This window comes from Ornithodoros turicata, chromosome 3, assembly GCF_037126465.1.
Source record: "Ornithodoros turicata isolate Travis chromosome 3, ASM3712646v1, whole genome shotgun sequence".
Taxonomy (NCBI): Eukaryota; Metazoa; Arthropoda; class Arachnida; order Ixodida; family Argasidae; genus Ornithodoros; species Ornithodoros turicata.
In genome coordinates, this window is record NC_088203.1 from 106,622,344 (window position 1) to 106,647,284 (window position 24,941).

The following is a 24,941-nucleotide window of genomic DNA, read 5'->3' on the forward strand; positions in this document are numbered from 1 at the left end:
TGGTAAGTTGAGGACATGAAAAAAATAATGCCGGGTTTAAATTTTGTCTTTTGTTTGGGCCAGCCGAAACGGTCAGCCACGAGTAGTGAACATGGAAACACAAAGCAGTGACACAGCATCATAACGGTGAGGTCATATTTTATTAGCCGGGGAGCAGAAGTGAGCAAATTGGAAGTCAATGCTCGCGAAAGTTACAGATGGGACAAAAAAAGGCCCCGTTACCTCGACCACATCTGCAAAACAGCGTCTCACGTCTTTCTAAAAAGCCACGTGCAGAACGTCAACGCGTTACTTCAAAGCCCAGACAACGGCTGTGCTCCCCCTGGTGTCACGGACGAGAAAAAAAATATTGCTAAGAAAATGCCAGGCGAAAGACCCAAACTGTCCTCAATTTGCCCCCGTCTTCAAGTAGCGCCACTTTACCCCATCTACGTATGATCAGTGTAATGTGAAATGATGCCAACCTTTCCTGTCGATACTTTATTGCCTTTCAGCATGGCGTAACCAACCCTTCCCAGATGCGTCGGCAAGGCAGACATGAGCCCGTTGCTCCAACAAAGTAAGTGATAACCGTTACTCGTCTGGCAAACGTAATTGATTGCCGTTGCAAAATATAATTGAGTAGCCTATAAAAGTAACGCGTTACTCGGGTCGTTGCTTCTAATTCACGCAAAAATTTACGTATCTGTGTGTTTCGAAAAAGAAAAAAAAGGAAAAGACCCAACTCCCAAGAGATTGCGACAGTTGAAATACCGCAACTCAAGTCAACTAAACCGCAAAAGACTCGCGCGTAAGAAGAAAGCAATAATCATCTTTTTTTAAGAGTGTAGCCCATACTCCATTTACTCAGTTTTTTCCTTTGTTCTAATAAACATACCCCCCCCCCCCAACACAGACACTGGAAATTTGTCACAGAGCATTGGTATTACGAGTCAGGCTTTACTTCAAAAGTAATTGATTACTCGGTAATTGATTATTCAAAGTTGTAATCGGATTACTCGAAAAATTACTCGTTCAAACATGCAACTGATTACTCGAGAAATTACTTAAAAAATAATCGATGACAAGTAACGCAATTACTTGTAAGGCGTTATGTACAAGTCTTCCTGAAGGTCGCTTCTCGGCAGCTAACTCATGTAGTAGTTGTTTTGTACGCTTGAGGGCTTTGAAATCCCAAGTGTGCGCGTAGGTGCGCTCACCTCGTGTCACGTGGTTCGATTTCGGATTTCGGGCGCATTATTCCTTACCAGGGTCAAAACTCCACACAAGGCATACGCTGTAGGAAAGAATCGCGATAGCTGTTTCACGACACCCTCTGGAACTTTCCAATTGACATATCGGCCCAAAGACTAATAATTAAGAGTTAGCTAATTAATTGCGCCTAATTAAACAGCCGCCATGAAAGTGTGCACATAGCTACCCAAGTTGCAATCCATATGACAACACCTTGGCTTCTGCATGAATATCGAGTTGACACAAATTGATTGATTGATTGATTGATTGAGATATAAAAATGATGGAGAGAGTAGACACAAATTCCTACATTCCTACATTTCCGTTAATGTTTTTCTACAGAAATGGTTGCTCCTGCACTAGAATAGATTGCACGCAACAGCAAGTAGCCTATATCTTGCCTTTGAGCGGAAGTTGCAACTATTCGTACGCTCCACGCCATTATTAATGCAACAGCTTCGTTGGGCGGCAGTTTGTCAGTCGTTAAATGCTGCCTTAATCCACGTAATTTGTTTCCAGTAAAAACCCGGAGGAGTCTGTGCTTGTACTTATCCCATTATCGGCCAGTGCGCTGTGAAAGCACCCACAGTGAAAAGGCTGTTCACGCAATCAGTACCCGTTGCCAAGGCAACCCTTTCTCTCGGCTGGCAACTTTGAGCCGTATAAATGCCAGGATATTTCTCTTAGAATAACGGTGGGATACCTTGCGCACCGCTACCTCCCGTTATTAGGAACATCGCTTCGAGCACTTAATTGCATTTAGGCAGGGGTGGATTTAGGGGGGTGGGGGTGGGGTGGAGGTCTGGATGTCCTGAACCCCCTCAACTTCAGTCGTCACATAGAGTTTCGATTGACCTTACTGGTGTCACAGCATGCTGTCAAAAAGGCAGGACCCCCTCAGAAAAATTCTAGACAGACCCGCCTTTGCTCTTATAGGTAGATCGCGATACCATTCTTACCGGTGGATTCCACTCCTGGTATAGGCAGGTAGCTTAATTGAGCGTTACAAAGAGGAATAAATATCCCCGAAGAGGAATTTCCCAAAAAGAACCAAGCAGTTTTGCGTCAGAGCGTTGCAAGGAACAGTTGCAATCAGCCAGAGATTTTTCTCCACTAGCTTTATACAAAACTTTATATTCTACTGAGGCGAGTGGATGTGCGTTCTTTCTTATTCGATGGCAGGCGATTCGTGGAGCCAGTTGGGCTCCACTGCTGTGGACCTCGGCGGTAGTATTTTGCCTCTCGATCGTGGCCCAGTATGCGCGGTATTTCTTTTGTGCATTAGATAGGGGGCGATGTCGTCGCGGCTGCACCGGGAGTTCATGACCGCGCTGCTCTAATAGCACGAAGCGCTCTCCGAAAAATAAAAATAAAACTGGGTGATAACTAAGCTCTTTATCGCTTGGATAGATCTCTCGATTCCAAAAGGGTGTAACAGACCATGACCACAACACCAGCGTGATGTCTCAAGTTTGCACATCTGTTGCACATCCACTGTGTCTCCACAATCTGCTGCACAGCCTCTGCTACATTTGTTATATAATAATGTGTCACTATAGCAGTACTTTCAAAGAACTGTCCTCGTAGTACAGCAGCATTTTAATGAATGGGGCTATAATGCAGCGTAGTTGCAGAGTTGCTGGTCGCAGCTTCAAAATTACGAAGCCATCTGTGTCCGTTCTAGAGTAAATGGCCATGTTGGTACAAAGCGTGATAACGAGGCGACTAATTAATGTGTGTCGATATGTATTAATAATATTTATATATTTTTAACGTTTGTGGCACACTTATTGGAGCTGTGAAACTGCTATAGTACATTTACCTAGCAACCTTTGCAACCTTCTTTGCATAACGTATATGCATAGTTATACCTGAGATATATCGACAGTACCCTTTTTTCTTCTGAGACGGAAGTCGTTTTAAATAAGGATTACGAATTTACGCAGGCACGAATGTTCTGCCAGTACGTGTGTCCCCCGTCCATGAAAGCGTTCTACGAGGAGCTGAATCTCGCGACCGTTATTGAAAGCGATCGTCACGTTTGAAACACGACCACAACTTGTCCAACACGTGCACATACTTTATTAGCCAGCTTAAATCCAAGGTATTGCTCTAAGAAAAAAAAAAAGCTGCCTATACTGAACCCTACCGCGAGTGTACGTAATTCGAGCGACCAGTTTACCCGATCTTGAATCCGCCACAATACAAGTAGTCACTAACGGTGGCTGTGAGTAGCGACTACAAATTACGACAACCTGATAGCATTTCGGAGAACAACATCGCACGCCAGTCGACGCAGCAAATAACCGATAAAGAATCGTGCCCAGCCATTATTGAAGGCTGCCGTCCATCTCAATCAGCACGTGACAGCTATGGATGAAGCGACCTCTTCTGTGGATCTGAAGGGGGAAAGAAAAGGCCAAAGTAAACAGAAATTCTCCCAGTCCTTCTCTCTAACCGAAGGCAGATGACGAAGAAGCGCCACGGAAGTGTTTCCCGATTATCGCGTCCTATTTGTCCTTTGTTCCAAATGGGTTCCACGAGAATGCGCTGGGTGTCGTTAGGACCCAGAGAACGAAGTGGTCGACGGGTAATGAGATGATCTCTGTCTCCAGGTATTATTGCTCTCAGCCAATGTCTCCTGTACGCGATGATGGATGCAATTAAGGCTCTGTTGTCAATCGATTCTCTTGCGCATTTTCCCTCAGGTTTCTTCCTTGCAATGAAAAAAAAAAAAAAAAAGATGTATAGCCTTTATCTGTAGTGAAGGAACTCAGCCGCTCCCTATCGGCTCGTGCATTATACACATTAGTGATTGTCTACTTGATTTATATTTCTGTTTGTGGCGTGGGCCTGCTTGGGCTAAACTGTGCAACTGCTTTTCTTTGCGTGGCATCAATCTGCTTATATGGTACGTTAAGCACTTCTGCTGAACATGCTACAGCTGTCTGGTACGTTGCCGAAAATTCTTTCCACAGAACCGAGCTAACAGCATACAAATACAGATTTATTTATTTTATTTAGTTAGTTATATCCGAGGAAAATGGAGGTACAGGAAAAAGCTGCATAAGCAGCTTGTTCACAACGTAGCAGCTTGTACCGGGGTGACAACAGCGTTATTTCGACCATGTAGGAAAGTGTCTTTTCGGAACCCTCACTGACACTGCAACAAAACAACATCAATAGATGACGATGAGGTGGGGTGTTTCACCGCAGTGGTGCGATACCCTAGCTCATTGTACGTGGAACGTTGTATAAAGATGATGGAAATACAAGAAAGAATTAAAGGCGTCTGGAGCAATTCAGTGGACGACAGGAAGTCCATGAACAGGTCAAGAACCCGACCCCAAGCAGCACAATGTACTGAAAGTCGAGTGCAATAGGGGTGGGCGGTATGTGTCTTATCAATGTTCTTTGGTTTCACGAGTCTGTTCAAGGTCCTCCACTTACCCGTCCTTCCCTATTGCACTCGACTTTCAGTACATTGTGCTGCTTGGGGACGATGGAGCACAGGATCTTCACAGGGGCCAATGAGTGCAGCTAAATTGAGCGGTCTCTTGCTGATGCGGGCAGACTCATCATACAGTATCCGCCTTTGCGGGCAGTAGAGTGCACATTCCATAAGGATGTGCTGGGTGTTCGCCACGACACCGCAGATGGAACAGAGGCCTGTGTCACAACATCTGACCATGCACTTGAATTGTGGGGTGAAAGCCACATTCAGGCGGAGTCTACGCAGGAGGCAGGTAAAATGGCGTAATAAACGGGCAGGGGAAGAAAACGACAAATTTGGGTCAACCGAATACATGAGAGATTGAGCCGTGACGTCCCGGCGCCATTGCTGCAGGGCCAAGGATTGAAACCATGCAGTTAGTAGGGTGCTTCTGTCATCCACGACAGCACACCGGCTGTCGGAGACTCATGGTCAGCCTCCTCATTGCCTCTTAAGCCGCAGTGGCCAGGAATCCACTGCAGGAATATATGATGATCTTCATCATGTAGACGCTGAACTTGGTGGAGAATGTCTAGTATACGATGGGGGCTAGCTACATGAGTCTTTGAGAGAAACATGAAAGTCAAGTGACAGTCTGAATAAGCGGCAAAAGGGTTGGTACATAACTGAAGAGGTGACGACCAAGAAACAAGATTGATTCTTTGGTTTCTCCCGTTTTCAGTAACATCTGTTTGGCTCGTGTGGATGACTGGATTGGGGGAAAGTTGCGTGAGGCCAAGTTTGTCGATGATTACTTGCTGATTGGTGGGACAGACATAGATTGGGGCTATGTGGTCAACATCTTCGCCAGTAACCCGTTTTACCTCTCCTTCACTTCCGAGAGACCTGTGGAGGACATTAGAATTCTAGTGGGTCCCCAGGACACGTCCCATCCTTGCTTCTACTACGGACGCATCTTAAGGCGCAACACACACGGACAAGAGGGAGACACACACTCGCGCCATGTTGCGCCTTAAGATGCATCAGTATTACCAACTAGCCCAACTATTGTTGTTGCGTTCTACTACGGACACAGGTTAAGAAAGCCATCTTGCCCTTCTCTTCTCGATTCATTTTGCCCTTCATTCATTTGCCCTTCTCTTCACATTCAAAAACTGTCCAAGCGGGTGTTGTGGCTTTTTTGTTTAAAAGCGCTTTGGAGCGTTCGAGCCAGCATCGGATTGATTCTTGTTTTCGTGGGCAATTAGTAGGTTTGCAAAATAGCCGGGTACCCCGACGATTTCATGAGAGGTGAACTCAGAAGAATGTTGAGGAAGTGCGAACACCGGGAGGTGGTCGACTCTCTGAATTCAATTGTAGGCATCCCCTATGTTCACGGCAATTCAAGCAGACTAAAAAAATGGAGGAGCAAAACACGAAATTAATGTTGTCTTTAGCGTGACAGGTAGGTTGGCCACATTGCCGGCCCGTGTTGGTGGTTGCTTCCGCGAGAGCAGTTGACGGGTGGATCACAGGGACAAGCATATGCCCTGCCGGATGGGTGTTGTATACGCGGTCCCTCCCCTGTGGGAGATCTTACGTAGGGGAGACGGGCCAGTGTATAAATGAGCGCCTCCGGGAACATAAGAACAAATTAAGTATAGCGAACCTTGAGCAAGATTCGAAGCTGGCCGTGCACGTTGGGGTTTGCGGTTATTAGCCATTGTCTGGGTCGACAGAGATTTTGATCAAGTCAGCATATCGCCATCTCATGCAGGTGGTTGAGTCATATCAGATAGATGGGTTGGGAAAGATGTGTGTTAGCACACCTACCCTAGCGGCACAATGTACTGAAAGTCGAGTGCAATAGGGGTGGACGGGTAGGTGGAAGACCTTGAACAGACTCCTGAAACAAAAGAACACTGGTAAGACACATACCGTCCACCCCGATTGCACTTGACTTTCAGTACATTGTGCTGCTTGGGTACCGCAATGCTCTCTACAAAAAAAAAAAAAAAAAGAAAGAAAAGAAATCATCGATAAGCGCGAACGGTATGGCTAATAAGGCGCGGTGTTATCTCAGGCTTGCTGGAGGGCGCTGCGATCTTACGTGTTTTTTCCCTTCCCTTTGCCATTTTCTCGATAATAGAAGGCTGAAAGTGTGTCTGTCTTCTTTCTAAACTTCGTCATCACCAAAGTCTGGAATTGATTCTGATGGCCCCCTGAACTGGACGTAAGTGAGACTTCTACAACTTATAAAGTTATAAGTAATGTCCCGCACAGAAGCGCACTACGGTATATGAGAGTGAAAGAAAATAGATACAGGTTAAGTTGCACATGTATTGGAAAATAATATATACATAGACTATATACAGGGGACCGTACATAGGATACAGAATAAAAGAAATTCGGATAAACAACAGTGTATTCTTTGAAGTTGATGTGTATATAGATTAAATATCGTCAAGAAAAATAATATCGAAAGAATGAAGCACTAAGTCAGAGTAACTATTTAATACGTGAGCTTTCGGGCAGAGTTTGCCCTTCTTCAGACAAAATAAGCAGTTAAAACATTGCTTATATAAGGTGTGGGATCGATGAGAGAAAGAATCAAAGAACAAGAGAGAAGCAACGCAAGCCTTCTGTTATGTTCTTTGTGATTTCATTCTTGCGTTGCTTTTCTCTTGTTCTTTGATTCTTTCTCTCACCGATCCCACTCCTTATATAAGCAATGTTTTAACTGCTTATTTTGTCTGAAGAAGGGCAGACTCTGCCCGAAAGCTCACGTACTAAATAGTTACTGACTTCGTGCTTCATTCTTTCGATATTTTTCTTGACGACGTTTCATCAAGCTGGACTGTGTATTATTTTACCTTCTTGTAGATTAAATAATTAGTTATTTGACAAAAATGTTTTCAAGTGTACCTCTATGTATTCTTTGCATGTCGGCGCACTGGTGTGGGAGGGAAATAGATGGTACGCAGGATCAATACGTCAGCTCACGCAATCGCCGGCAGACGAAGAATAATTGATACTTCAAAATGGCAGTAACAATTTTTTTTTCTAAGATGTACATCTATGTGTTCTTTGAATTGGGAATTGTGTGGGCGAGCGGGGTTAGATAACGAGTCGTCGTCGTCGTCGTCGCGGAGGGTGATCTATAGATCGTCTCGACAGTATCGTATACTACTGGCCTTCCAGGATGCGCTCTGAGATCGATGCGGCCCGCGATTAGATTTGAGTTTGAGGCCCCTGCTGTTACGTTACACGATGACGTCTTATCACAACTCCGTATGCAATTAGGGTTCTTCGTTTTCGGGTTTTGTGATTTTTCCAATTCGGGAGGAAAAAATCGGGTGCTATTTACGCACGAGAATTCGGGGAGAAATCGTGCGCTACGATCTCTGTTTGATATGTTACCGGGGAATTTTCGGGTGAAACGAAAGGCATATGATACAAGTCACGGCTGTAACACTGGGACGAGAAACAAGAATCTTTATATTTCCGCTCTGAACTGTGGCCGTGAATGACCGCGGTATTCAAACACTTGCACCACGAGCTCCACAGAAGCTCGTCTTTAAGTCCTGCAGGAGGGGATACCAGCTCCGGTGGCGCAGCGGTAACGCGTGCGCTTGGAGACTGGGAGGTCCGCGGTTCGAATCCGCGGGCCGGCTGTGCCGTCTGGGGTTTTTCCTGGGTTTCCCTCAGATGTGTAATAGGCGTATGCCGGCACAGTTCCCCTGAAGTCGGCCCATGGACGCAGCTATCCTCCCCCCGAGCGGATTCCGCTCGGTCTTCCACTTCACCCTTTCCTCTCCACCACCTTTCCCTTCCCGAGAAACATGCCGCCTAATCAGGCAGGCAGACCTCTCGGGTTCCTCCCAACGACACTCCTCCTCCTCCTCCAGGAGGGGATCGTAAATGGAGGAACCCATACATACCCAACAGAGGTACCCAACATAGGTTGTCCCAAATACCTGTCTTTGTTGATATTATGATTCACCTTTCGGACAGTTTACCTAGAACGACAAGTTGAAGGACCGTAAAGATTTCGGGCAGATATCGGGTTTTACCCGAATACTTGGAAACTTATTCGGGGGCGAACTGTCGTGAAAAATTGGGTTTCACCCGAAAACTAAGAACCCTACGGGTATGCTCACTCATCACCTTCTTTAGCAGAGCTCTCGTCCGTATAGACGTTTTATTTTTCTCCCCTATTTCCCCCTATATTTTTCTTCTACCACCACCACCACCACCACCATCATCATCATCGTTATCATCATCATCATCATCCGTATACTTTCCGGCACCGAATGATATTTTGCGCCACCAGCCAGTCCTATCCTCTCAGGAGATTAGCCGTGCCTTGTAGAGGAGTACCACACTCAAGCGATGTAGTGCTACTTGCACAACGTGCGATGCCTTTTTACCGCAGGACGGTCCGCCGCTGCGGAGTTAAAGAAATAGTGCGGCTTCTGAAAAGATGTACAACTAGCACGCTTCTCACGAATTATAGTCTAGTCCTAGACCATAAAAAGTCATTAAGAACTCAGCAACGCAAGTATGGTGGCCTATATTACGATTGTGTCGATGCCATTGTTGTGAGAAGTTGGAAGTCTGTCCATGTTGGAGAAATCGCGCTCGACGCACTTTTTTCAGATAATATTTACTTGCGCATTTTGTAACTACTGCGCAGACGCTGTCGACTAGAATAGTTTGAACATTTTTCCAGGTTAATGGAACGCTTAGAAACTATATACCCCTTTGGGCTACGTGACATAACCCATCGCTTCCCGCTAGTACCGCGTCGTATTCTAGCGGCTCTCCGGAAAAACGACTCTTGCCGTGGGCCTGACGTGTTCGTGCGGTCTCACCGCTCCAGTCATCCACGTCTAGCGCCATCTACTGAATACGGAGATAACCTTGTCCGGCGCACCCTAGGTCATCGGCGCAGTTGTACAGTTGCGCACATAAGCAGTTGCGAAAAAGGTGAACTGAAATGCTTGCCTTAGGTGCATGCAGGATACGTGAGCTATAGTAAAACTCTAGCCTCTTCACGAAAGCCTGGACTGCCCAAGGAACGACACCAGTAAACAGCTGTGACAATACTCTACGAAAACGATGCGATAAATTACGTTGACTTGAAATGAATAGTGCTACAGGATTATCATGTTTGCGGGCCTTGGCATCTTCTCATCTACTCCATCTACTAAAACTCCCGACTCCGCGCACCCTTTTGCATATCGATGATAACCTGCTCATGAAGCTGCGCTTAGAAAGTTCCTAATCGGCGTAATGACCCGCACGTCCGGAAGTACGGAACAATGGGTTAATAATCTCTGTCGCTAAATCGTTGACGCTGAGCGAAGCCCTTTTCATCGCGGATTCAAATATTTGGGAAAGCATCTTGAAGGTAAGCCTTGTGCCCAACCGAGGTCCAGCATGCAATCACAGAACGGCGTGTCTGCAAATCGGATTATGGTTGGCAATATGCTCTGCATAATTGTAGATAAGCTGGGGACAGCTCCTGATGATTTCGGTTCACAGGATGGGGATCTCTTCCTTGAAAACTGCTCGGTCGGATGTGTATAGGTAAAGCCTTTAGGTATAGGTTTCAAGGCCAAGCTCGGAGGCTCGGACCCAGTTGCGCTGTCTCAGGTTTCTCGATTTGCCCCCATACTTCTGAGTTTCACCTGGATGTCGGGCCCCATACTAAGCGCTTCTCTCCATATCAATAAAACGTATAGTCGCAGTTGCTTCGTTGTGCTAGCGCGGAAGGAATTAAACTAGGCATCCTTCGAAAAGAAAAGGTGTTGTTAGGGCTTTAAGCTTTTTGCTTAAGCTTAGTCCATATTTATGGGGATGCAGAAAACTACTTGGAATATCTGTTCCTGGACATCTGATAAAAAACAATTTTGAGCGGAAATTTGTCGGGTAAAATACTTTTCGTATACAAGTATAGAGTATATGTGCGCCAATCAATTTACCCTAACGTCATATAGCCCCGCGAGACACCCCCGCAATCTATTGATTTATTTTTCTGTTTCTTTGCGAGGCATGTCTGGTTCATGAGTCGCGTAATTTGTAGTATAATTTAAGTTCGGGAACAAGTAAAATCCACTGAATCGTCACTTTGCCTTTTCCACCTGTCGAAAATCAGCCTTCGCAACGTCGCCGCGGCCCAAATTTAGACAAACACACGGAGGTTGTACCAAGTTGCAGAATCCGAGAGTAGAGATTGACCGCCATTTTTCCGTCACTCTTAAACTAGAATCCAAGCCCGGCCCGATCACGCAAGGAAACCAGGCTCGCGCATTGCGCGCGCAGCTACTCTTCCGGGATAGAGAAGGAAAGACGACGGGCTTTTTGAAATGGAAATCCTACTACGAGTCAAAGAAGTCGTATATGCTTGGAGAAGAAAATGAAAAAGAAACAACAACAGTAGTCCCTTCGACAACAGAGGTTCAAGCGCCCGAAATGTATCATTTCGTTATTGAGCGCTCTGTTCTAGCGAGACACAGAAAGGGAGAAGAAGAAAATATGGAGCCAGTTACGCTACCGCTGCCTTAGCGAACAACAGCAGAACGCGCGATGAAAAACACCTGCTCGCAGATGTCTTGCATTTGTTCGTGGTCTTATCACACTGGGAAAACGAAAAACACAGAGCAACAACAGTGCTGGAAAACATTGCTCTTTGGACCACTTCTGGGTACGCGTATGCGCATGCCCAGCCACTTCTGGCGGCTGCTGCTGCCATGTTTGTTGACATGAAAACATGCTGTAGGCTGTGATGCGAGTTGGCGAAGCGTTTCCTCGCAATGCCTGTAATGTGTCAACTGCTGAAACATGAAAGGCATAGATGTCGGTGTATGGTTCTTCCGCTTCCCACCGTAAAAGCATCACCGAAAGAAACGGGAGCTTTGCATTCGCGCCGTTGGGCGCATGAAGAAAGACGATTCCGTGTGGATGCCGACGAGGAACTCACGTGCCACGCTCTCTGTCCCCAAGATCTTTCTCTTTGCCGGTGGTGGCGCATGCGCTTCGACGCTCCTCGCAATGCCTGTAATGTGTTGCGTCGAATTGTGCGAGCGTCGCCATGATAGTTGGCATGAAGACATGGCGTGTTATGAATATGCCTTAACAAGTTTTCGTGTTTTTCTTTTTTTGGTGTATCACGTGTTGTGTGCTTCCACAGGAGCAGTCTATACCATCCAAAACAAATGTTATCCTGCTATATCCTCAAAAAATACCAGCTACACCCACGTGGTGTTAATTTGTCATCATTGCTTCTGCGTTTTCTCGTAATGTCGTCTCTCGCCGCCAGGAGCGACGCGTACATGGAAATGGTCCACGTGTTCTGCCCGTGCTTTGCAAGCTTTCCAAGACGTCGGTCCGTGTAGAGCATGATTAGCACACGTGACCGGTAATCAAGAGGTGCGATGCCTGCGGCTGTCTGACTTTTTCGACGTCTGCAATATTCCAGTCGGTCAGTTTTGTGTTATAATACTATTGTCGTCCATTGTGTACCGGACACCTAGGACGGTCCGCAACCGTTTGAGCCAACTGTGACCATTTCGTAACGGGCGTTCCACCAAGCATGATTTCCAGTGATTGGTCCCTCTCCATAACAGCCTCAAAGTATATACTCGCCATTCTTGGCTGCTATACTCCGTCCCAGGCTGAATGGGCGGACGTGACAGCGTGGAACACAGAAAGAAGGACGTTGTACACGAATACAAACGCATCATTTCTTCCTCACGCTTCATCGTGAATTGTTGTGCTCGGAAGGGACTTTAGGGTTAATGCGATCGGCCGGAAACCGAACGAATAACACCCGCTATATTTCACATGCTTTCGCACACACCGCGAGCAGCGCTGACGAGAAAGAAGAATCTACCAAGGTTGTCACCCTCCGCAACCAGTTCTGGAGAAATACCGCGTCCAATTTCGTCGATTAATTCGGTGTCGGCAGTGACCTTCGCCGTGCCCGTGACCCGGCGTGCTTCGTTCATTACCCATCTGTATTTGCGTAGGTCGTGTGGTCAGGAAAGAGACAGACGGCTGCGCCCAAAGTACACCCGTTTATTCATTACCTTAGGAGCATGACTTACGCGTCACAAAAATATTTCTAGAGCTCAATCGTTTTTTCAACATTCTGCTTGCTGCGTGGGACATCCCATTACCTGTTTAATAAATTTGTGAGAGGGATTTTACATACACAGTAAAGATTGTCTTTAAATTCCGAGTTATCACGACGACGCAACTGTAGCTACGAGCGGCGTTGAAGTGGATGAGGGACCCACAACGCCCAGTTGCATTTCAAGTATGAGACGTGAACAGATGAAGAGAGGGGATTAGCACGCGTCCTGGACCGACTTCAAGGGGAATCGTGCCGACATTCGTCTGGAAAGTCTCCCGGAAAACCCAGGGAAAACCTCAGACAGCACAACCGGTGTTAGGGTTCGAACCCACACCTCCCCGACTTAAGCACAACCTTGGCTACCACCACCAACGGGCGGACGATAGTAAAGATTTTGAAAATTAGCCAACGAACCAGAAACACAGGATGGTACATTTGCGTGCACGCATGTACATGTTGAGGTAGCACACGTACTGGGCAAATACTTTCGTTCTGCTAGACTAAACAACTCACTTCAAAAGGCGGCTCCAAAATCCGGACAGAAGTATGAATACCACAGATACTTGTCTTTAAGGCACAGGAGCGGAGGCGGCAACATGCGGTATTACCTGTATCTCTTTTGTACGCAGACCAAATAACATTTCTTCCTATCTCCGCAGTGCAGTCGTGATGCACCCAAAATGCAGAAAAAAAGGAGGCATTCAAAAGATTACAGGGAGGTTCCATTAGTGTCGTCTTCGAGAAGCACCGAAGACGTGCTGTATCATTAGCTCTATGTTCGTTTTGTAGAGTGGATAAAACTACTATGGCAGGGAGTTCAGGATGTATCATCTGTTTCACCCTCCCTATTCAATTCGTAAGACGTACTATTTACTTTCGCCCTATGGTTTCGTAACACGCTCCGGCGCATCCCTTTCTCAGAGTGACACGCTAGCAGCGAATGGTACCGTATACGGACTTCCAAACAGGTGACTGGGTTACCTAGGCCCATGTCTGTAGGTCCGGCGTCTGTGCGTCTTCTACTTCTCTCGTCCCGTTTTCTAGCGCTGGTTACCATTTCATTGTTTTCTTTGTTTTTTTTATAGAAACACAAGGAGCATGCAGAGTTGTGCCTAACTCGTTAAAAGTAACTCGTTACTTGGTAACGGTTACTTTTTTTGGTAACGAAGTAACGACTCAGTTACTTTTAAAAAAATAGTAATAGTAACGGAATCAGTTACAAAAATTGGTAACTCGTTACTGACGTTACTCGTTCCTTTTCTTGAGCACGGGGGAGCACATTTCGGCACTCCGTGTGACGCAATGCGTGCAGATTTGACCTGCGTGACCAGTCCCTCACTGGATGTGTTGTTGTCCTTTCTCTTGTTTCCGTAATTTCGGACCATCACTCTTTCCCAAGAATGGCCACCAATTGTGCTATGGCTACAAAAAACGAGTTTCGACATCTAGCCTTTTCTTGTCTTTGCTAAGCTTCTGAGCGCTCTAAATTACGACGCAGCCCCTCGCCTGTTTTTGGGAACCGTTGGTGATCGGTGGCACGAAAACCAGTGTTTTTTCTTGTGTTTTCGTAATCTCCGATCACCCCCACTTCGGAAGCAAGGGAGAAGGTCCAGGCAAACTGATATACATTCATGGTAACGGGCCGAGGGACACGGAACACGAAGGACGGACGACAAATTTCGATTATCAGCTTCTTCTGAAGTGCAATTCCTCATTAATAAAGAGTTGAAGGCAAGTGACGGCATGTTTGTTGGCTCCTTTAACTGAAAGTATGCTGCGGTAACGTAAAAGTAACTCGTTACCTGTGAGTAACGAGAACTCGTTACTTTTGTATGTTGGTAACGAGTAACGTATTTAGTTACTTTTTTCTGAAGTAACGGGTAACGGTATTTAGTTCCTTTTTTTCGGTAACGGGCACAAGTCTGGGAGCATGCTGGGGGGATATGTTTATTAAGAAAAAAAGAAAAAAAAAGAAAAGGAAAGGAGCATGTTGGATTTACTCCATTCTACAGGGAAATATACATTCAGTACTACAATAGGAATAGCTGAAAAAAAAAAAAAGCGAAAACCTTCGTTTCGGGACACGCATATTGCCGGCCGCGCTCAATCTCCGAAAGAAGCGATACGAGGAGGTCATTGTACCTGCCTTTAAATTTTTTCTTTCCCCCTTTCTGCTGTTAACGGCGCAGCATGGTTGCAACGCAAAGTTATTTGAAATAAGAGCGAAAAGGAAACAGGAAGGACCGTTCTTCTTCCGCGGCGTCTTGCATTAACTTGACGTAGAAAGGAGCTCGGCCAACAATTTCCGCGCGTCGAAGTGACGGTTTTCAAAATTTTGTTTAGGCTCTTACCAAAGTAGGGAATGTATTTTGCATTCCAATGGGGTAAATCCCACGTGCGCTATCTGTTTCTGTAAAAAAAAAATATGGACAAAGTGTACGGAAGTAGTGGCAAAATATTCCCCGAGTTAAATAGCGTTGACCCCATAATGTTCAGACAAGTAATACGATTTTTTACCACGTAAGGTAAAACACGCTCTTATACGCCTGGGTAGCCCAACGATAGTACAAGTTGCTTTCGATGCGTCGTCTTCCGCATGTTAGATACAATGTAGTGAGTTCTAAGGCTTGGCCGTACGGTCTGAGCACCTTCAGGTGATCGAGCGTCGCTCATCATCACGGCTTCCTTCGACGTTACTCCGTTAGCCTCTCCAGCGCTATTTAGACGCAACGTGGCTTGGTCTTCCTTCATATATGACACTTTGAGTACTACATAAAGTCTCGAATCGCCAGAGCTACGAGCGGCTGCGTGTGCGGCTTACGGTGGATCGTTTCCATGACTCCATCAAGCACAGACGTCATTGGATGAATGTCACATCGTGCTAGCCAAGCGCAATCCCGTTAGCTCGAACTCGAGAAAGATTTGTTCGAATAAAGCGGAGTTCCAACTAAAGGTTTCTAAATAAGGGCTTGATGCGTCATCGCTCGCTAGGCCTTGACATACGTTCACGGTGGAATATAATGTCGGAAATATGATGCTTATTCTTTGCAGAATATGTATCTACAGGCGAACATCAAAACATCTCGGAGCCGAAAGTAAACTGTTTCATGCGCTTCCTTTCTTAATCCGCGTCTCTATTAATATCGTTTGCGATGTTAAACCCAACCCAGTCGCGAACGCGGATATCGCTATCCCAGTTTGACAAAAAAGAAAGGTCGAATCGCTGCCTTTTTGCTGGCTGTGAAGACAACAGCGAAGGTCTTAAACCCCACAAAACAGCGAGGATTGCTTGTTTTGCCGACGATGAGCAAGCGTTTGTGCACACACCATTAAGGTGATTCGTTCCTTGTTCTTTCTGTTCCAAGTATACTAGTACTTCTTTAGTGTACATGTCCAACAGAGGCAGAAACGCAGGCAGTTTACGATAAACAACGACAAATAAGTAGTGATGATGCAGTGGGATGTTTCGCAGCTGAGGCGGCACCCTTTCCCACTGCTTGAGGGGGAGAAGGTGATGAATGATGATGAATGTTCAGTTTACGACGAGCAAAGGATATGCTACAACGCCTTTTTATATTTATTATCGGCCCGATATCATATTTCTGTCGACAAGATCTCTAATGTATAGTATGCCAAAATTTTATTGACACCTGCGTATTGAAGTAAGCTGAGGTGCCAATGTATACATGCCCAAGTATGCACGGGTTTTTCAAAGCGTTCGTTCTCTTTCGTTAGTGGTCCGTCCATGATTAGCCAGAATATAAGAGAGAGAGAGAAAAGGCTAATGAGTGGTTTGTAATGACAATAAAATGGAGAATGTGAAGAAGGCTAATATATTAGAGGGACAGCTGTTAAAGACTCAATTTCGTGAAGATCTTGCCCTATAGTACGTCGCATCTCCGTGAACCCAGCGAGATGAAGCGAAGAAACGAGATAACCTATATGACGAGATGACGAGATATTTTACAGCGACAGCTGGTTATCTCGTTTCTCGTTGATCACTTGCAACCTCGATGGATTCCGAAGGGATGGCAAATGGAGCCACCGCCAACCTTAAGCACATTGATTTTGACAAAGAGGGTCTAATACCGGTGCGCGTGTGGTTTCACTTCGAAGGAGACGCCACGGGCACATAAAAAGCTATGTCGCTGTCGTTGATTTGATGCTGCTCTAACTTACATCATATATGCTTTTTTTGTTTTTTGCACTCAAACGTCCACACTTACGTGAATATATTTCCCGAGCATGTAAGATTAAAATCACTTAACGTGACAGCTGTGCGTGGTTCTCTTCTGCGTTGAATTCATTTTGTTCGTTCTTGTTTCGTCTACTCTAATACCCCTGTCACACGGGCATTTCGATCCTTCTCGAATCCGATCTGCATCGAACTTCCCGAGCACGCTCGAGTTTTGACGCTGCTACACTGCCACTTTCAATGCGCATTGAATGGTTGACCTGTGCAAATGAATAAACGGAACTCATTAATTTCGCGTTTCCTATATAACAGCGATATATCGCGCGCATGTCCGTCTTAAGTTATGACAGTTCACCGGGGTCTCAATTCACCGGGGTCTCACCGGGGACAATTCTCAATCCTGTTATGGGACCTGTCTTGAGTCAAGCAGGATCAAAGTTCGATCCTGCTTGGAAGCGGCCGTGTAGCACCATCCGATCTGCATTGGGTTCAAGCAGGTTCGGTCGAGCAGGATCCAAAATGCCCGTGTGACAGGGGTATAAAAGAGCTTCAGATTTAAAAAAAACATTAACAAAGTAACATTCGCAAAATAGTTCCGAGTACCCGGGAAACATCGAAAATTGCGGAAAAGTGAACGACACAGACAAGTTCGACGTTCACCAGACAAGGGATCGGCCACACTTTATGCACGAGTCAGTACGACCGAGAACTCCAAACACGTATTCATACGAGGAAGGATTTCCTTGACGCACTCTCTCCCACGACGACACTTCGTGGTGAATAATCGTTGATAGCATCCACCATCCTGTAACCCCGGCCTGTACATCTTTTTTTTTCTCTCTCTCCCTCTCTCGTTGCCTACGAGCAGGCGAGCATCCGTGGAATAAATGCACGACCATCATGACAAACGTGTATTCATGCTACACGGCTCGTAAAAAAAAAGGCGAGTGAAAAAAAAAAACAAAGAAATAAACGCAAGTGAAAGCATTGAGCAAGGGAAGGAAGGATAGGGGGAGGAGGTGATGGTCTATGTTGACCAGAATTCGCCGTCGTGTTTCACAGTATCCGCCCGTCGTCTGACGCTCCAGTGATGGCGTTGTGGAGTTGGGTGGCTTTTGAAACGTATATTACCGTGTTCCGCACGTAACTGCCGTGCTACTCCTTCGAGAAAGTGTGGCATCTCCAAAATAGTACGTCTGTTTTCACCCGCTGCCGTGTGCTGTGGAAAGGAAATGTAAGTCGACGGTTTCGCACGCAAATCTTTTGCGCCGAGAACGAAAAAAAAAAAATGTGATTTCATTTTTGTCCCGCCGCGGGACGCGGTGACATCGCTGTGCTCTCGGTCTAGCTTTTTATGACATCAATATCGGCGGGATATGGAGTCGTGTTCAGCCTGAGAACGGCATCTCCGGCGCAGAACCCTGTGGCATACAGGGTGTTCAAAGTTAAGCTTTCACTAGCACTTTATAAATAGGCGAACAAAAGAAAACTGGTGCCATTTTTCTGTTCCTTGAGTAAGTAACAGGTGCTCCATAATTAGCAGCACCTCTTTCTTACACAGGTAGCGTAAAGGTATCATCCGGTTTCCTGTCATCGCTGTGTTTGCGTAGCGGTCGTGAAAGCTTAATTTTGAACACCCTGTACTCTCTCAAAAGAAATATGGCCCGAGGAAATTCCGAAATTCTAAATACGAAATTCTACAATATACGTTTCAAACAATATGTGTGCTTCTGATGGTTAGATAGAGGGAGAGGAAGATGATCCGGCAATGCCGTTCTTAGCATGTTCTACTATAAGTATTTCTCTCTCTCTCTCTCTCTCTCTCTCTCTCTCTCTCTCTCATTTTTATCTTATTTTCCCCCGAGTCTTTGGTCTACATTATAAACGCGAGTTGACTGCATGACGCTCAAACACCGAATTATACGACACGACATCGAGGAGTTGTTGTGATTACTAGAGGAAGCTAATGTATTAGATTGGACGGTAAGAGTTGGACACGATGTGTCGCAAAATAGTAACAAAAGGATGGCATCGCACGGGAAACTCCACGAGCGGGAATTGAAACCCAAATAATAAGTAATTGGAGTAGATTTACGCGTAAGGTGAGTCAGCCTAGTGTGGCGACGTGCCGCAGGGTATACAGGGCTGCGGGTAATTTCGACTACCCGGGGTTCTTCTGACGTGCGCCGGAAATCTCCGACACACTGTTTGCTGGAAGCAATGTTTACCTTTCACACATTGCTACCGTCCTCGGCTGGGAAACTGACAGCCACTACGACAGTTACTTCGTCGCCGCTTTAATTACTGTGGAAATAATAATGGAGTCGTTAGTGCTAGTGCTAGAACACACGGACTTTTAAAGTGCTTGTTATGTTAGGCCCGTGGCAATCCCACCTTTGATATCTTCCGTTAGAAGAGGGAACGTCTTTGATGCAATTTCCAAAGCTGTGAGTTTTGATACAGCAAGTAATGCACAGTGTTGCACTGGGTCATGCTATTCCCTTTAACAAAAGTAAATCTTTCTTATTCGGTTAAACATACACCGAAGATGAACGCGCAGAACCCTTTTATTTCTGTTCGCAACAATTTTCCCCTTCTTCCACCCCAGTCGTTTAAAGAGAAAATATGCTTCCACCATGGGGCCTTTTATGCCTTCAGTGTATCGATTGCGCCAATTAACATTAACATTAACAAAACTGCGACGGAAACTTAGAGGGGAGTTCGTTTTCAGCTACTCGAAGAGCGTCGACAACGTGCGATGATGTCGACCGTATAGAAAGGGTGAATGGAGTTTCTTATGCAGCTGTACGTGTTCAGTGTATAGATTCATAGATGTAGTGTATAGATTGATAGATTCACTGTAGATTGAATGGCGTCGATATTGTCGTCACCAGTTTCGTTTTTTTTTCTTTTGTATTCTGATATTTGAGACGACACTGTATATTTCTGTGGCGGATTCTTTTCGTCTTCGGGAACCAAAGCCGAAGCAGTAGAACTACAAATAAGAGAGAAGATACAAGAACCCCAGTGGTGGGTAAAAGCGATAAAAGCAAAGAAAACACAGACACAAGACACGCACTGGGATAAGATAGCCACAAACCTAGGATGCAACTAAAGAATACAAAGTTGGCCATCTTCGACTGGCATCCATCAATCGCTCTAGAGCGCTCTATCTTCGTCTGGTCAAAACGGAGCGCTCTGGCAACAGCTTCGGCAGTTGTTTCCGAGCGCTATGGCTCAGAGCATTGGTACCGCCAGCGAAGACAACCAAGATGAATCCCAAAATATACTTGCTGGTGCAGAATGTCTGAAAAAGAACATGAGGACATTCAACTGAAGAAATTATCTAACGATCTTCCTTCCTGTCAGCAGAGCCGCTCCATCACGTGACCGAGGACGCGGCGTTCGAAATGAAAGAAAATGCCACGAATATAAAAAGTTGCTTAATCAAACGGTCCGAAGAGATAAGAAAGTTGACTACCCCTCCTATCAAAATCGTTGCACGTATAGAACCCAAGCAGCAAAATGTACTGAAAGTCGAGTGCAATAGGGGTGGACGGGTAGGTGTAAGGCCTTGAACAGACTCGTGAAACTAAAGAACATTGCTAAGACATATATCGTCCACCCCTATTGCACTCGACTTTCAGTATATTGTGCTGCTTGGGAATGCACTGTGATAAGGGGTAACATTGCCTTTCGTTCGCTGCCCGAATATGCTGTTATTACTGTTATTAGGCGACGTGGAAAATATGAAAATTCAAAGAATATTGAACAAAAATCATTACTTAGTAGCACTACGTGAATGTGCCTACGTCACAGTGGCTCGTCTCGTCTGCCTTTCACTTTCGTGGCGGTTTTATTCAACGAACCTTGTCAACATTGATAGCCGGAAGGAACTGGAGTACAATAATACGAAGAAATGAAGTATAGGGCATCGAGTAGAATCTCTTTGAGATGCGGTAGAAATATGGAATTGTGCCGATGCGAAAAAAAAAAAAAAAGTCAGTACAATGTACGAAAATATAGTATACAAAATGAGTTAAAGGTAATAAAGATTATAGTTGCCAATTGCTGTACCTAATGTATGTAACTGGCACGATAACGCCGTGATAACAGGGAACTGAAAATATGTGCGAATGGCTCAAAAAACCTTGTCAGCCTGATGCATTATTTATGTCTTTTCGACTTTCTATGTAAGCAGCATCGGTTTAATGGGAAATAAGACGTGCATGGCTGAAAACTCTCACCCTATATACCTCAGAGCAGACGCTAAGCTTCCAAGAAGGTCCGGTCGAGAGGTTCTTAACACGGGCCACGTGATCCACACATGCAATGACAAACCGGAGCTATTAAACACACCAGGTCTGTAGGGAGACCGATAAGAAAGAAATATGGCCCTGAATAATGTCCTGTGAAAGGAAACCAGGAATTGGATGTAACGACGTTTGGATGTAAAAGCATGTTGGACGCAATGTCTCGTTTTTGGATATACCACCACGTTTGGATGTGATGGCGCGTTGGACGTAATGACATGGAATCAAATGAGAAAACTACAATGAAAGGAAATAATTAAAAGTAAGTTAATAAAGTAAGTAAACATAAAAGAAAAAGTACATGAACTAAAAAAAATGAGAGAGAGGGAGAGATACATGATGACGATGCTATGGGGATCGTCATCGTCGTAAAAAAAATGAAAGTCACATTCGTGGCTGTTCAAACAATTCCCCGGCAGTAATGATTGTTTTACGTTCTATTTATTTTTTTCCCTCGTATCAGAGCGGAATGACTCGCCACAGGCTATGATTGGCTCTCCTACGGTGCAGACATTTCTTTGTAATGTACCGTCCCTGATGTAATTGACAGGGTGATGTGTCTTTCCTTTTTGTACCACTCCCGGCTGACTAAACCAGCTGTGCTTATAAATAAAATAAACCAGTTAAAGTAATAGAATGGGTACCAATTATACTGGGCACCAATTTTTAAAAGGCGAAGCGAACGTCGGATCCGTCATCATTAGGTGCTATTATTATTGAACCAAAGTGCCGCCACATTGTAAGGAATGCGGATGTATCCCTGTCTGTGTGCTTTTCTTTATTTTTATTTTTTAAGCTTCGACGAAGGCTATACACATCCATGAGGCCTTTTTGATTGCCGAACTCGGGACGAGTCGTTATGTCAACACCCCGTCAATAGATCTTCTACCAGATATCAGTTTTCTTTTCAGCTTTCAGTCAGACACCTACCCAAGCAGCAAAATGTACTGAAAGTCGAGTGCAATAGGGGTGGACGGGTAGGTGGAAGGCCTTGAACAGACTCCTGAAACTAAAGTACATTGATAAGACACATACCGTCCACCCCTATTGCACTCGACTTTCAGTACATTGTGCTGCTTGGGTATTCTGAAGCCGGGGAAAGCACCAAGTCAAATAGACTCGTTTCGCCCAATAAGCTTGAAAAGCTGCTTGTGCAAGATTATGGAACGTATTATCTTATCTCGGATTGAGTGGTATTTGGAATCTCGCAATCATCTGCCGAAAGAGATGGCGGGGTTCCGAAGAGGAAGGTGTACAATGGATTGCGTACTGGACCTAGTATCAACAGTTGAACAGGAGCGATTGGGTGGACGATTGACTGCAGCTGTGTTCCTTGACGTCAAAAGGGCGTATGACACTGCAAGTCACCCTCATGTTCTGCATGGCCTCGGCATAAGGGGGTGAGCGCTGAGGTGGATTGCTAACTATTTAAGAGGACGGGCGGTGTTCATTCGTACCAGCACCGGGGATACATAGAAACACTCAGTGACCGCAGGAGTGCAGCAGGGAACAGTACTCAGTCCCATGCTTTTTAATGTCCTACTGGCGACACTCCCGTCCCTGTTACCACCAGGTGTACGTCTGAGTATGTATGCCGATGACTTATGTTTGTGGTCTTCCGGGAAACAGTGGCCAGCGCTTCGTACACGTCTTCAGGAGGCAATTTACAAGGTTACCAGCTTCTTGTCTCAACGGGGCATAGATGTGTCGTTAGAGGAAGCAGTAGTGATGCCGTTCACGAGGAAACGTTTACCGAACTTTCAGCTTCAAGTCAATGGTCAACAACTCCGAAGAGTAACACATCACAGGTTCCTTGGGGTCATCGTGGACAGATCTCTGTCCTGGTCAGCCGAAGTTCAACGCATAAAGGAGAAAGCTACATCCGTCGTTAATGTCATTGCGCTACATCGCAGGCAGTCGATGGGGAGCGTCTCCGACGGCTATGCTCGGTCTGCACCATGCACTAATTCGTCAGATGTTGGCGTACTCCCTGCCACTTCTACATGGCCTGGGTCCCACCTCAGAATCTATCCTCGAAAGTGTGCTTGCAAGGAGCCTAAAAGTGTGCTTGGGGGTTCTTCGGTCAGCTTCTAACCAGCTCACAGTTGCAGAAGCGAAGGAACCTCCAGTACCAGCTCTAAGAGTTCAGGAATCACTTCGTCACTTCATCCGACTGTCAACGCGTCATCGTCGGCACCACCTTGTTGAAGCAATTAATAAGAGAGATAATTCCACTTTTCACCAGGCCATTCTGCCATACCGAGGCATCTCACCATCATATAAACGTATTCCAGCATCGCCTTTGCCATGGTGGGGTGTTGTGCCTCTCAGAGTCAATACAGAAGTTCCAGGCCTTTCGTCGAAGAAGTAATAACCTCCTTGCATGCAGCGACAGCTGAGCTTGGAACTCATCCTACGTCTGGATGATCGCACGGCGGTATATGCGGATGGCTCCACAATATCTACAGGATCCGCCTGTGCCTTCGTTGTACCAGCGTCGAATACTGCGTGCAGTGCTCGACTATCGCATCGTACTTCATCGACAGCAGCAGAGCTACACGCTCTTCTTCTAGCCATAGAGCATATCTCGTGCGCGCCTTCCCAGGGAAAATGGGCGAGTTTCTGTGATTCTGAAGCCGCTTTACAGACCCTTATGACACCGGGTACACACCACCTCTCAGCTCCTGTACTGAATGACATACTAGTAGCGCACCAAAAGGCAGTGATCGCTGGCCATGACGTGATTTTCCGGTGGATACCTGGCCACTGTGGGATCACCGAACATGATGCGGCCATTCACAACGCCGGGAAAGCACATGGAAATAGTACATTCCGCAGTATTTACTTCACGAAGGCGGACGCCAAGAAAACAGTAGTGATGCCGTTCACGAGGGAACGTTTACCGAACTTCCAGCTTCAAGTCAATGGTCAACAACTCCTCCTGCACCGCCAAGAGTGCCTTAAAGTCTCTGAGCCATAAGCTGTCAAAAGATCAGTGGTTTTGTGGCGAGGCTGGATCTTCCCTTCTGCACCGGGTTGACCCCGAGCTAGCCCTGGTCCTCCCAACATCCATGCCACGGCAGCTTACGTCATTGTTTCACAGGCTCCGACTCAATGTACCATACAGTGCAAGACTCCTGTACAGGCTTGGGAAAGCGGACTCTCCTAATTGTCCAGTCTGTGGCTCAATCGAAGACGTCGAACATATTGTAGTTACGTGCCCAAGATACTCTGAGTGTCGTGCCAGACTTGTAGCCGCGTTAGGCCGGGTTGACAATCGACCCTTCGGAGTGCAGAGTTTGCTGGGCCCATGGCCCACGAGCACTCAACTGCCAACTTTGCGAGCCGTTACACAGTTTTTAAGGGACACCAAGCTGTTAGACGGGCTATGACCCTGTCTGTGGCGTTCGTCGCCGCTTCGCGACATCTCCAGTGGGTGTGGGTGGATGTGTCTGGCATTCCTTTCCTTAGGTGGTCTGGGGTAGCCGGCCCTCGTAATGAGGACTACAATCCCCAGTTTGTTCTTTCAATCATCATCATCATCATCAGTCAGACACCTAGACGGGAAGACTCCGCAAAAGGACGAGGCTGCCGGGATACTGCTGTTGATGTTGACGAAAAAAAAAA

The 24,941-nt window shown here is 46.0% G+C and overlaps 1 protein-coding gene across 5 annotated transcripts in view; it reads left to right on the forward strand.

Annotated features, from left to right (window-relative positions):
• Positions 1 to 24,941, forward strand: part of LOC135387627 (uncharacterized) — a 119,426-nt gene that overhangs the window by 19,269 nt on the left and 75,216 nt on the right. For 2 of the 5 annotated variants that reach the window (XM_064616731.1, XM_064616732.1), the window contains one exon: positions 495 to 559. The exons of 1 other annotated variant lie outside the window; for it this stretch is intronic. In XM_064616731.1, the coding sequence (XP_064472801.1) occupies positions 519 to 559 (41 nt within the window). In that variant the 5' untranslated portion in view covers positions 495 to 518. Of the gene's footprint in view, positions 1 to 494; positions 560 to 6,805; positions 6,900 to 18,067; positions 18,236 to 24,941 lie in introns of those variants that run through there. 2 more of the 5 variants (XM_064616733.1, XM_064616734.1) reach the window with 2 other exon arrangements.